Source organism: Nanorana parkeri, unplaced genomic scaffold (assembly GCF_000935625.1).
Source record: "Nanorana parkeri isolate BGI_ZX_2015 unplaced genomic scaffold, ASM93562v1 scaffold2541, whole genome shotgun sequence".
Classification (NCBI taxonomy): domain Eukaryota; kingdom Metazoa; phylum Chordata; class Amphibia; order Anura; family Dicroglossidae; genus Nanorana; species Nanorana parkeri.
This window is the reverse complement of record NW_017308809.1, coordinates 78,620-90,710: the sequence shown is the minus strand read 5'-3', so window position 1 is coordinate 90,710 and position 12,091 is coordinate 78,620. Positions and strand designations below refer to the sequence as shown.

Genomic DNA, 12,091 nt, shown 5'->3' with positions numbered 1-12,091 from the left:
AGCAAAGTAAGGGGCTTAGGAAGACCAAAAAGAAATGGTAGAGTGGGAAGTGTCTAGGAGATTGACGCTTGACACCTAATGAAGCTGCAAGTGTTGGGACTGGCAAGTCTCTGGTTGATGGTGAGGAACAAGAGAATCAACATGCTATGGACCCCTCTATCAAAGGGCCATCCTAGTTAACATCACTTACAGGTGATGGATGAAAAGTCAGAGAATAACCAACTCTGCTCTAAGCTGACCAAGATATCCCTCTAGAGAAGGCAATACCCCTGATGGTTACCAGGTACCACTGATGGCCCTACATGCCCCAATAAAAGAGCAGTAGTGTGAGGGAAAGGGTGGTGGCCTGGGTGAGACGCGAGATGGTGCAAGAACCACTTGACAAAAAGAGAGGATATGGAGAAATGAGGTATTTTAATGTGTGGTACATGGTTAGAGGATGAGCAGCTAAAGAGTTCCAAAGACAAGGGATTAGCCTTAGACTGTAAAGAGGCACTCTCTGCACCTAGATGCTGGGACGGCAAAATACCCAAGGACCCACAAGGATTAGCAAACTTCCTTTCTTCACACACTTGGAAAAGTATGGAGCACCTTCATGCTCAGGACTTCTATATGGACATAGCAGATTTCATGATTCCAGTCTTGCGGACTCCCAGAGAACCAGGCTTAGAAGGTCAGAGTGTGCTTACTTCAGGAGCAGGTAGAGGGGAAGGATGGGACTCAGATAACCTTTAATGAAACATCATGTACGGAGGCAGATGAACACTCCAACTTCTAGTGATATCCTTGATTATAACGTCAAGGGTAGGTCTGAAGAGATGGCATCGCTCGAAGACCACACAAGTAAAGTGGTCTTTGAATACAGCATCTGTTTGCACATCTGTATAGACAACAGACCCATGCAGGACACAAGTTTAGATGCTTCTAAGCAGGACGTGACAATGCAAATGTAAGGGTCCAGACTACTCCACATGCTATCAGGAGGGTGTCCACCGCAGCAGTGGAGATCGCTTTTGAGGGGTTTAACCTATTTCTGCTAAGGTTTGACAGATTAAGGTCACGGCCAGAATAGGGCACAGACTGTCAAAAAACAAACTGGGTGTTGAGGGATTTTAGCTCTTGGTCAGAAGAATCCTTAAAAGGTAAGAATGTTCCATAAACACCTAGTGTTTTTCCTGTTGGTAGTAGGAGGGGTTACTCTAGGCTGGCCTGCAGTTTTTGTTTGTCAGTGTCCAATCCTTCGGTAGGAGGCAGTACAACCCAAAAGGTGATTTACTTACTGCATCCTTCAATGGACGAGAAAAAAAGTTACTGGCAGGATCAGCCTTTGAATACATAGGAAAGAAAAGCCTAAAGAAAAATAACCAAATCACCTCATCTAAGGACGAGTTAGCGGAAACATGTTAAAATTACGCATGTAATGTGTGCCATTTTTGTATTTCAATCAAAATTAATAAAAGCATTAAAACAAAAAAACATCATAGAAGTTATACACGATCCTCACACTATCGAAAACTAAACATAAAAATGTGGCTGGAGTTGGCTTGTAAATCGCTTGCCTGGATGTCCAATATGTGTTTAAGCAAGTCAGCGAAAACAACAGGTACAATAGTGATTTAAGAGTCCGGTTTAATAATACTTTATATTTATTTACACGGAGCTATATATAAAAAGGAGAGAAAAAAATAAACACAATCCATCTGTGATCCTCATTGGGTGATGTATGCAATGAGAAATCCCAACGAGTAATTGTTTTAAAATTTCTACACGAGAAAATGACACGGTTGCTGTTCTGATTCACACAGAGCAGTTCTTACAGCAGCTGTGATGCCCTGTAGGTGGCAATGCAGAGGAAGCTGACCTCTCAAGGGCTTCACTATCCCCATTAAGACTTCGATACTTCAAACTCTGTAGATACTTAATTTTCACATAAAATCCTTGAAGCAAAGAGTGGGGAGGGAAAGCTCTGACTGTGGCGGAGTCCAGGTCTCCTTTACATCATGGGCTGGGAGCAGACCTAAATATAAAGAAAAATATATGATACATACTTGTCATGTAAAGGGTTTAAAACAGAACTCCAGACAAAAGTACCAAGATAAAAATGGACAGTTAAAAGAAAAAAGCTTTTTGCAATATTGCCCTTCAATCCACAGATTTTCCTTGCAATATTTTTTTCTGTCGCTAAATGAGTTCAGTCTGATGGCCAGCATCATTCAACCCACTTCTTCAACACACTTCTAAACCAAGGTTGTTCTGGACCCATCCTTACCTGTGAGACAGGACAGTCTCTTTCTATTAGAATACTTCTTAGCACATGGAATAGATTGGTTTCTTTCTCCAACCCTCTAAACTCTGCTCTGTAGGGACTTGCAAGAGGCCAATATTCAAGTACTTCACATTGGTTGGATTAAATAAAAGATGCATTTAATGATGTATCAGGGCTTGTTCACAACAAGCCCAAAGCAGGTGCAGAGCAGATGAGTTACAGAACGGATCAAAACTGCGTCCAATGTATTGCAATGGTATTTTGGGCTCTAGTTCACACCGCAGCGTTGAGATCCAGAGCATGAAAAAAAAAAAAAACTGCAGCAAGCCCTATTTCTCCTGCTCTGGAACGCATGCAAATGCCCTGGAAAGCACTGAAAGGCCATTTTAGGCTAAAAACATTTTTTGACAAAAACGGCCCGGAACGCGTCAAAACACACTGCACTGCAAGTGCAGAAACTCATGCAGATCTGGTCTGTATTTGGTGTGAACAAGCCTTCAATGATTAAAGAACTATGAGGTGAGTGATTTTCACTCATCCTTATAGTTCTAGCCAAATTGTGACAGATGGTGGTGACAGGTACTCTTTAAGGTGATGCTGGGGGTGTCACTTTTATACTCTCAATAAGCTATTGAAGTGCAGAACGCACTTCAATAGTTTATAGCTGGGCTTCAGGAGCCCAGCACTGACAGGTATGGGACCGGAAGTGATGCAATCTGCATCACCCCCTGGTCCCATAGATTAGGTAGGGGATCGACGAACAGAGGTTCGTCCATCTCCTCCCCAGCCTCGCGCCGACACCAAAGAAGCCGGTCCTGGGCCCGTAGGAGGGGCATCGGAGCCCGGGAAACATGGCGGGGGTGTTGGGGGACCCGTTCACCGGCCCGTAGAAGCGATCTGGCAGCAGCTGAGCCGCCAGAATCGCTTCTACTGTAAAGCCGACAGTCGGCTTTACAAGTTTAAACAGAGTCGAGTCTGTTTAAACAGCCCCGATACCAGTGACTTATAGTGGTTGTGAAGGGGTTAAAAAAAACATGTTTAAACTTGAAAACACATTTGTGGAAGCCATATTCAGAAGACATTGATTCATTACCTTCATGTCTGACTCAAAAACTCTTTAGGACCCTTTTATATGTGCACCCATTTAACATTATGAAACACAAACTAGCAGATTAACTGAAATAGGCAATGCCCTTGTGCCTTTTTTTCAATTCAATGTTAAAGAAGGACTCCAGGCAAACTGAAAAAATTTGTCAGTTGTGTGTTTACCAAAGAGGTAAAAGTTGATGCATTAGCCAAAGCATTCACTATGTAAGTTTCAGTCCACACTGCAATTCAAGAGTGGTTGCAGGTGGGTAAGTTGAAGATTCTAACACCTATATGTGACTTCAACAGTCCGATCTCCTCGCTGGTGTTCCTGGTTCTCACCTGAGTCTAGACCGCAGCTGTCCGAGAGTCTGATCATCGAGGTACCGTGAAAAGTGAAGCAGAGCGGTGCCTGGAGAGCAGAGAGGCTGAGCCAGGGAGGAGGCTTGTATCTGCAGGAGGAAGTGAGTGACTTGTGCAACCAAAGGCGTCCTGAAAGATATAGGACAGCAGGTATGAAGACTGTACAAAGATAAACACTGCTTAGACTGGACAGTTACATGTTTGAAGAATAGAAAAGCCTAAAATCAGCTTTAACAAATTGAAAGGCGCACACTGCTATTGAGGAAATGCTATAACTATGCTAAAGTCAGAAAAGCAAATACTATGGGGGAAATCTGTAGTAGTTGTGCATAGTAACCAATCAGCTTCTCTCTTCAGCTTGTTCAGTTAACCACTTGCTGTCCGGAGCAATTTTTTACTATTTGCACACACCATTAAATCTTTTTTGGCTAGAAAACAGCTTCAAACCCCCAAACAATGATATATTTTCGGAAAGCAGAGGTCCTGTAGAAAAAAAAAAATGCTAGTTGCAATTTTTTTTATGTTGCACGGTCTTTGCGCAAATGTTTATCAAACAAGTATTTTTAGGATAATATACACTAAAATGAAATTTAGTGCACAGAAACAGAGTACTATTTTTTTGGTAAAATATAAAAAACGGGGTCACGTCCGGTAAATAGATACCAAACATGTGAAGCCTTAAAGTTGCAAAAAACCCAAAATTTCCCATGAGGGACACTTTATAAGCGTTTACTGCTCATCATTTTAGCGCCAACAGTGATTAATGGCTCTAGAATTATTTCTCTCACTCCGACGTTCATGGCGATATGTAAAGTGACGTGCAGCGCAAGTTTTGTTTTTGCATGTAGGCGCACCAATGCGTGTTTGCGTATGTTTGTGCGTGTATGTGGGGGGCGGGGAACTTAAAAAAAAATGCAAAACAATTTGTTTTTTTAATGTTAATTTTTACACCAACTTTATTGCCATCACATAGGGGGCTAACAAACCTCCTATGCAATAGCAGATAGGGCGTGACAGGTCCTCTTATGAAGACATCAGGGATCCCCTAATGTCACCTAGCGACCCCAAAGAAGCTGAGGAAGCAGAGATCTGCTTCCCCAGCTTCTCCTTCTAGTTCTAAGAATGTAAACAGTAACACCAAAGTGATGTAATACACATCACTTCCAGGTCCAGTGATTGGAGGAGAGATCAGCGGCTAGAAGCCTACTGATCTCTCTCTCTGATCGTTGAGGGGAGACACGCTGTGCCGGTCCCACACGGTAGACAATGGAGCCTGGGGAAGCCGGCGGACAGCGCGATCCGCCGATCGGTACAAACAGATTGCTTGTACATTAACAGCCATTGCTGGCATATCGTGGTATAACCACTTCTGTGGGCCGCTGTAAATGTACGACTACCCGCAGCAAGGGGTTAAGCTTTGAAAATGAAAACTGGAATCTATTTGGTTGCCATGCATAGCTGGTTGCATCTGCTCCACTGTCCTTAATCTGACGGTTATGTCATCTTTTACAGTCACATTGAGCTGGCTTTTCAAAAAAGCTTTTGGGCAGTATTAAAGCCTTTTGTAACATGATTCAATGTAGTGCAATCGTCATCAAAACCAAAAGGGTGGGGCTCAGAACCTTTATTTGGAGCCGAGTTTTAAATCTGGTAGACTGCTACAACTAAAGTCTTAAATTAAATACAAGGACGGTGTACAGGAACAGCTGTATTTTTTTATTTTTTTTAATAGCTGATGTAGCAGGATCACACTTCTGTTATCTAGGGGTTATGGAAAATAGGAAACACCCTAGTCTTACACAGAGGCAAAAAAAAAGCCTAAAAGGATAGGGTTTCCATTTTGTGGACAAATCCCTAGGCCTATCCTAAATCTGGTGCTAACCACTACTTTATGACATACCAGAGAGACTGATTCAGCGTTGTGGAATTTTCGGAACTCATCAGCTCCTCCGCTTTCCCCAGAATCTGGCACACCAGCGTCAGTCCAAACTAAAGCATGAAGAAGAAAGGAAGGAATCGGTTACATGGGAAAATGGAAATGTTATAAATTTCCACTTGGATATTAGATTAAAGCAACATTAAACATTCAGGTTTTTTGTCCTATTTTCTTCTGCATGGGGGCCAGACTTGCTAAAAAACAAAAATTGACATCTATGATGCAGCTTTGTTACTGGTGTTCTATATCCTGAACTGAATCAGCACGTGGCTGTGTGATACGCAAATGAGGACCATCAAAGGGTTCTTGGGGCTGGACACTGATGAATGAAGATCTGCCAGACTGTCATCTCCTGGGGCAAGCCCGACCCCCTGCTGGTATTTACTGCCCACACCTGTGTCAGCATGTATGCTGGGATGGGGGCGGCATACGTTCTTCCTATGTGATCATCTGCACTAACCTAGGTCACCAGCAGGAACAATGGTAACCTTGGTGACCTCTTGGACAAGTCAAGTCTTTCTGGACTCTACAATCAAGAATGTGATTCGCTGACGCCTGCTGGAGAGGAGTGTTCTGAGCACAGAGAAAAACCCATGGCATGTGTGACATAGAATGGTGTGGCTAGCTCAAGGATCCTAACCTTAATTCCTATACCTTCTGACCCCCTCCAAATCCCTTAATTGTAATTAGAATGTATGTATATCCTTATTTGTAAATAAACCCAACACTTATTTAAGATTCAGTTGTTCATCAGTAATTTAAAAGGTACCCCCAAAGCAGAGCACATTCTACAAAAACAATGCTCTTTTTATTTATTTGTTAAGTCCTTGTTCTCTAGTGGTATCTAGACCGCTAGCGCCACTCCCCCTGTACATGTGCTTCTATCAGCTAGCCGACTGCTGTGAAGGCGGCCGTGCCCGCATCTAGCTATGTGCGTCCCCCAACCTTGCAGTCACAGCTTGACTAAAGGCTCCTCTGTCCTCAGTAACCTGCTCCGCCACCAGGATGTTTGCGGAAGCCCAAGTAACTTCCTGGTCACGGCACAGGAGACAAGCAGCTGCGTGTGTGATGTTAGAAATGTCTTAGGTGTTTTTCTGCCTTCATGCAAAGAATGCATTAAGGGAAAAAACACCAAGCTAGGTAGGCTAGAACTATGAGGTGAGTGAAAAGCACTCACCTCATAGTTCTCCTTTAATACTAATTTAAGCCTGTGAACTCCATTATAACATTTCCTGTGCTTCTCTTCAGACAGACTGAATTTTTTAAACTTAAGACTGGATATGTTTAGCAAAACAGCTAGACTCTATATAATACCCAATATCCCAGAAAGATAAGTAAAAATATGTTAAATCTCCACAAAGCCATTACTTTTGCCATGGCCTGTATTCATATAGAGTGGTTACATTACAGAGTACACAGAGCTTTCCACATTAATCTCTGCCCCAGAGAAGCCTACCATCTAATGCATCTTTCACAATCATAAAATCATGCACAGGGTCAATTTACAGAAATTTTACTAACATTATAAAAATGTTATTTCATTTACCCAGGGGACCAAGTGCATAGAGCAGCAAAAGGATTTTTTACATTTTGGTCAGTCATTTGTGTGATGCAATGCAGTCAGTCAGGATCCTCATTCTGCTGCTTCATGTGAAAGCTAATAAGAAATCTAGGAGGCAGAATGGAGACATAGGAAGCCTATAAACCAAAAAAATGAATTGCTTACTGAGGAGATGTGTGTAACCTGTCAGGCTCTGTAGTGTGTAAAACATGTACAAATCATAAGACTGGCTGAAAAGAATGACAAAAACCTTGTCCAGTAAACAGTGTATTACCTAAAGTTTTGCAGTAAAAATAAAGTTAATTGAGGGGCACAGGAATTCAAAATCTGTTGGGTTATACCTACAGGAGGATTTGGACACTTGCAAACAAAATAAAACAGTGGCCAGCCCATTATAAACCCCACCTACTCCCAACATGCCTCAGTTTGGTGGAAAAGCAGTACCAGGAGTATGATCGGTTTCCGTTCACACCTTGGCGCCAGCGTTTTTGCACATATTAGCACACGTTTTGTTTAGCGTAACACCTAGCAGGTTATGCTAATTTTTACACGCAATACAAGCGCATATGCAAAGATTCGTGTTTTATTGAGCAAATTAAAATGCACGGTGGTAACATGCACACAAACGCGTAAACACGTGCAGACCGATGGTGTTGCACGTTTCCATTGACGTCTATGCAGCCACGTGCTGTGAAATGCCTGAAACAAAAGCTCATGTACCTTTTCCAGCTTTCTACAGCTTGCAACAAAACTCTCAGGTTTGAACAGGGGCCATAGAAATGAATAGGATTTCTTGTGTTGAGAGCTTTGTCGCACTTATCTTTGAGCGTCAAAACACCTAGGTGTGAGCAGGGACTAAGACACGGTGCGGTGCGGTGGGACCCGTTTCCCTCAATGAACTCAAAAAAATGGATTTCACAGTAAGCACAAAAATCCCATTTTCTTTCTCGTTCATCGAGGAACACAGGAATTCAGAGACTGTTAGGATGTCTAAAAGCAGTCAAACTGGGTGGTGGGCAACAGCAACAAAACGCTAACAGGTCCACATGAAACAGAGAATGGGGACTGCAACTCATCTTAAGGATCTTACACCCAAAGCTGGCATAAGATGAGGCCTGAACATCCACCTCCATAGATAACGTGTGAACAGAAGACCAAGTGGTAGCCTTGCAAATCTGGAAAACAGATGTTTGGGGCCAAAAACATCCAAGAGACCCTCAAAAGATCATGAAGCATTTGACTTGACAGGAAAGGGTGGAACCCGATCATTAAGACCAGGGGTCTCAAACTCGGGGGCCACTCTAACAATTAATTTTTTCTCCCATGGTGGCCGCATGCCAAATTTCATACTTTAGAATAAAATGTAACTATATCCGGTATGGTACTATGGACCCCAATACACACACACACAAAATACGGCCCCATTCATATCTGGAGGGATTCCTGCATCAGAAACTTGCGTTTTCATGCAACAGGAATCCCAAATCAGGTATTTACAAGTGGCTGCTGTCACCCATTGAAGTTAATGATCAGGTGAGAGCAGCTGCATGTAAACGCCTGCACACTGCATGTAAATGGTATGTGTTATCATTACATGCGGTTCGAGAAAAAACTCCCTGGATGCACAATTGATGCCTCCAGGGAGTGATTGATTCCTAACCAAATGTAATCATATCACATACGATTACATGCAGCTGCGTCCACATGAATCCACATGTCACTCGCAGTTTGGAGCAGTGACGGGAAGATATTTATGCCGTCAGGAAAAAGAGCAGAGCAAGCGACACTCCAACCATCAGATGTGGTCAGTGCTTAGTCCCACATCGTTAACCCCTCCTAAGGAAAGTGGGGATTGTTATTGGTGCCCAAGAGCCATAGTAGCTCACCTCCTCTGCCCACATGGCCTGCTCTCAATGCGAGTCTTCAGAGACAGGGTCACACTTGGGGCTGTGCCAAGGCTCTGGACCTGGAAAGCTCTCTGCGGCTAACACAATACACTCAAAGCCACAAAGAAAAGTCCAGTGGTTGAAGGACACATTCAAAACCAGCCCCACAATCGTCTAGTTCAGCAGGGCCCAGGTACGGCCTCCAAAGTTATTGCTTTTTTCTGACCGGACCGCAGGCATTGAGGTGCCTTGCGTTCCCGTGCGGCCGATCGCATTGCAGCCGGAGGGCATAGCTTCGGTGCCCGTCACTTCAATGGACCGCCACGCCCCCCCGGCCACACAAGAAAGTGAGACGGCCGCAATGCGACCCAGGGCGTTACGGCCAAAATCGGGGCAGAACGCACTCTGGTGTGAACAGATTTCAGCAAGCTGATGAATGCCAGTTGAGCCCATATTCCATTCACTTTGTTGGTGGATCCTGGAAGGAGCAGAGCTTTAAAGGCCTCCCTTCCACCCAACAGGTTACCACTGCAACAATTTTAGAAAGGAAAAAAAAATCTCTATGCTCTAAATACTTGTCTATGTCCAAAGTCACATGATGCACGGGGTCACGAGGCTTCTCTTTTAGACCACAGAGTGGGAATAAGTCCTTCTTTAGGTGTCCATGTTACTGCTTCGTGATGTGGACACTGCTCATTGGCTGTCCATTGGTGGGGTCCTCACAGGTCATGAAGACTCCAGTGGTGGAATGCCAAGGAAAGACATTGGCGAGGGACACGTGACAGTCAAGTAAAAAATTTGAAGGGCTTTAATCTTTTTTTTTTGCCGCAAATTGAGCATTAAAATAACCGCATCAGAAGCTCAGCCACTCACCTTGTTTTGTAAGACAGATAACAGCTGCTGCGAGGAAGTGTTTCCAGAGCCACAAACACTCTGTAAGAGGGAAGTGAGAGCAGTAGCAGACAGCTGGCTAATCACAAGGGCACAGGGGCTAACCAGGCAGGGAAGTATCTGCAGAGATGAAAGACATTTTAGTAAGTATACTGCAGGGAGGGAAATGCGCAGCTGGAGATTTCTCCTTAGTGTAGCATATTCATTACCTGGTCTTGATAATCCTTCTTGATGAGAAAAGGCAAGCTCTGTGCAGTGGTGGACAGTAAAGCTATGCTTAGCTGAAGTGGCAACAAGCGAATGATCCGAGCCACAAGGCGCTTTCCCTTTCTAATGCACATGATCTGGACAAACTGCTCCTCGGCTGCCCTGTAGGCAAAAAGAAAAAACAGCTGTCATTTAGCTAGAAGAGTAGGACAGTTTTTGAACCTCCATGGCAAGTGCTCAAATGTTACTTTTCAAAGAAAAACTTAAGAAAACATTTCCCCCTTCAAGGCAACTAGTTACATTGATTGAAAAAAAACTTTGCCCAACTTTTTTTTTTCTTCCCATCATTACCGCTTTCTGCACTGTTACGATCCCCATCCTGATTCCCACAATGCTAAGCCCAGTGCCTGGAAAAAAAATCTTTAGGGGGGCCTGGGCATTGCCACTTGGGATGCACAGTGGACGCTTACTGCTTGCCTCATCTTCAGTATTTGCATTTGAGTCTCCCAAGGCAGGCGGAAGGGCCTCCCTACCAATGCACACTAACATTTCCTTCACTCTCCTGAAGCTCTTTTAAGCGGCTTTTTAGGTGCAAACAAAAAAAACCCAGGTATGAAGCAGTTAAGTGAGCAGACTGGGACCACCAAAGCCAGTGCCGTTACGTGGAGAGAGCCCAATGCCTGTTTAAGCTAGGACTTGAGCAACTTGTAAGCTTAAACAGGGCAGCTGATAGAGCAGCAAAGAAAAAAAGTCTGTGGTGTTGAGAGAGGGGATCAAAGTTCTGCTGCTTTTTTTCTTCATGTACCACAGCACAGGTTTACTTTAAACCGAGGGGAATACATGGGCCTCTTTTATATCCTTGCACATCAAGCTTCTATTACTTGTAAATCTGTAGACAGACACACACACAGTACTGTGCAAACATTTTAGGCAGGTGTGAAAAAATGCTGTTAAGAATGCTTTCAGAAATAAGTGTTACTAGTTTATTTTTATTAACAAAATTGAAGTAAATGAACAGAAGATAAATCCAATCAATATTTGGTGCAGCCATCCTTTGCCTTCAAAACAGCATCAATTCTACTATTTACACTTCTACAGTTTTTGAGGGAACTTTTTTTGGCTGTAGCAAGAGGCAGTTTGTTCACTGAAGGCCTGGAGAGTAGTACAATAATGAGTGCCTGCAGGCAACAATAAAGCATAGTGGAGGTTCCTTGCAGGTCTGGGGCTGCATTTCTGCCAGTGGAGTTGGAGATTTGGTCAGGATCAATGGTGGTCGCAATGCTGACAAATACAAGCAGATACTTATCCATCATGCCATCAGGGAGGCGAGTGATTGGTCCCAAATGTATTCTGCAGCAGGACAACAACCCCAAACGTACAGTCAATGTCATTAAAAACTATCTACGGCGTAAAGAAGAACAAGGAGAATCCTGGAAGTGATTATTTGGCCCCCACAGAGCCCTAATCTCAGCATCATCGAGTCTGTCTGGGATTACACAAAGAGACCGAAGGAGTTGAGGCAGCCCACATCCACAGAAGATCTGTGGCTAGTTTTATTGGCCGGGAAGACGACGTCATGCTCCCTCGTCATCTCATGAATCATGATGTTAAGAAAGTGACCTTAAAGCATTAGTTTGTATTGCTTTAGAAAAAAATTTGACCTGTCCCTTTAAGAAAAAGTATGGGTAATTGGTATCCGATTTGTTCCCAGTTGCTTCCACTTTGTTATAATAACACTAACAATTGACCGTGGAATATTTAGGAGCAAGGAAATTTCACAGAAACACCTAAATCCAATGATTTGGAGGGTGTCCCAATACTTTGTGTAGTGTGTGTGTGTGGGTGGTGTGTGTGTGTGGTGTGTGTGTGTGGTGTGTGTGTGTGGTGTGTGTGTG

The 12,091-nt window shown here is 43.6% G+C and overlaps 1 protein-coding gene across 2 annotated transcripts in view; it reads right to left on the bottom strand.

Annotated features, from left to right (window-relative positions):
* Nucleotides 1–1,628: 1,628 nt before the first annotated feature.
* The window catches only part of PATL1 (PAT1 homolog 1, processing body mRNA decay factor), a 57,347-nt gene continuing 46,884 nt past the window's right edge, over nucleotides 1,629–12,091 (bottom strand). For both annotated transcript variants that reach the window (XM_018573787.1, XM_018573788.1), the window contains 5 exons: nucleotides 10,199–10,358; nucleotides 9,972–10,109; nucleotides 5,616–5,704; nucleotides 3,695–3,844; nucleotides 1,629–2,017 (listed from right to left, as the gene is read on the bottom strand). In XM_018573787.1, coding sequence (XP_018429289.1) covers nucleotides 1,999–2,017; nucleotides 3,695–3,844; nucleotides 5,616–5,704; nucleotides 9,972–10,109; nucleotides 10,199–10,358 — 556 coding nt within the window. In that variant the 3' untranslated portion in view covers nucleotides 1,629–1,998. The remainder of the gene's footprint in view (nucleotides 2,018–3,694; nucleotides 3,845–5,615; nucleotides 5,705–9,971; nucleotides 10,110–10,198; nucleotides 10,359–12,091) is intronic.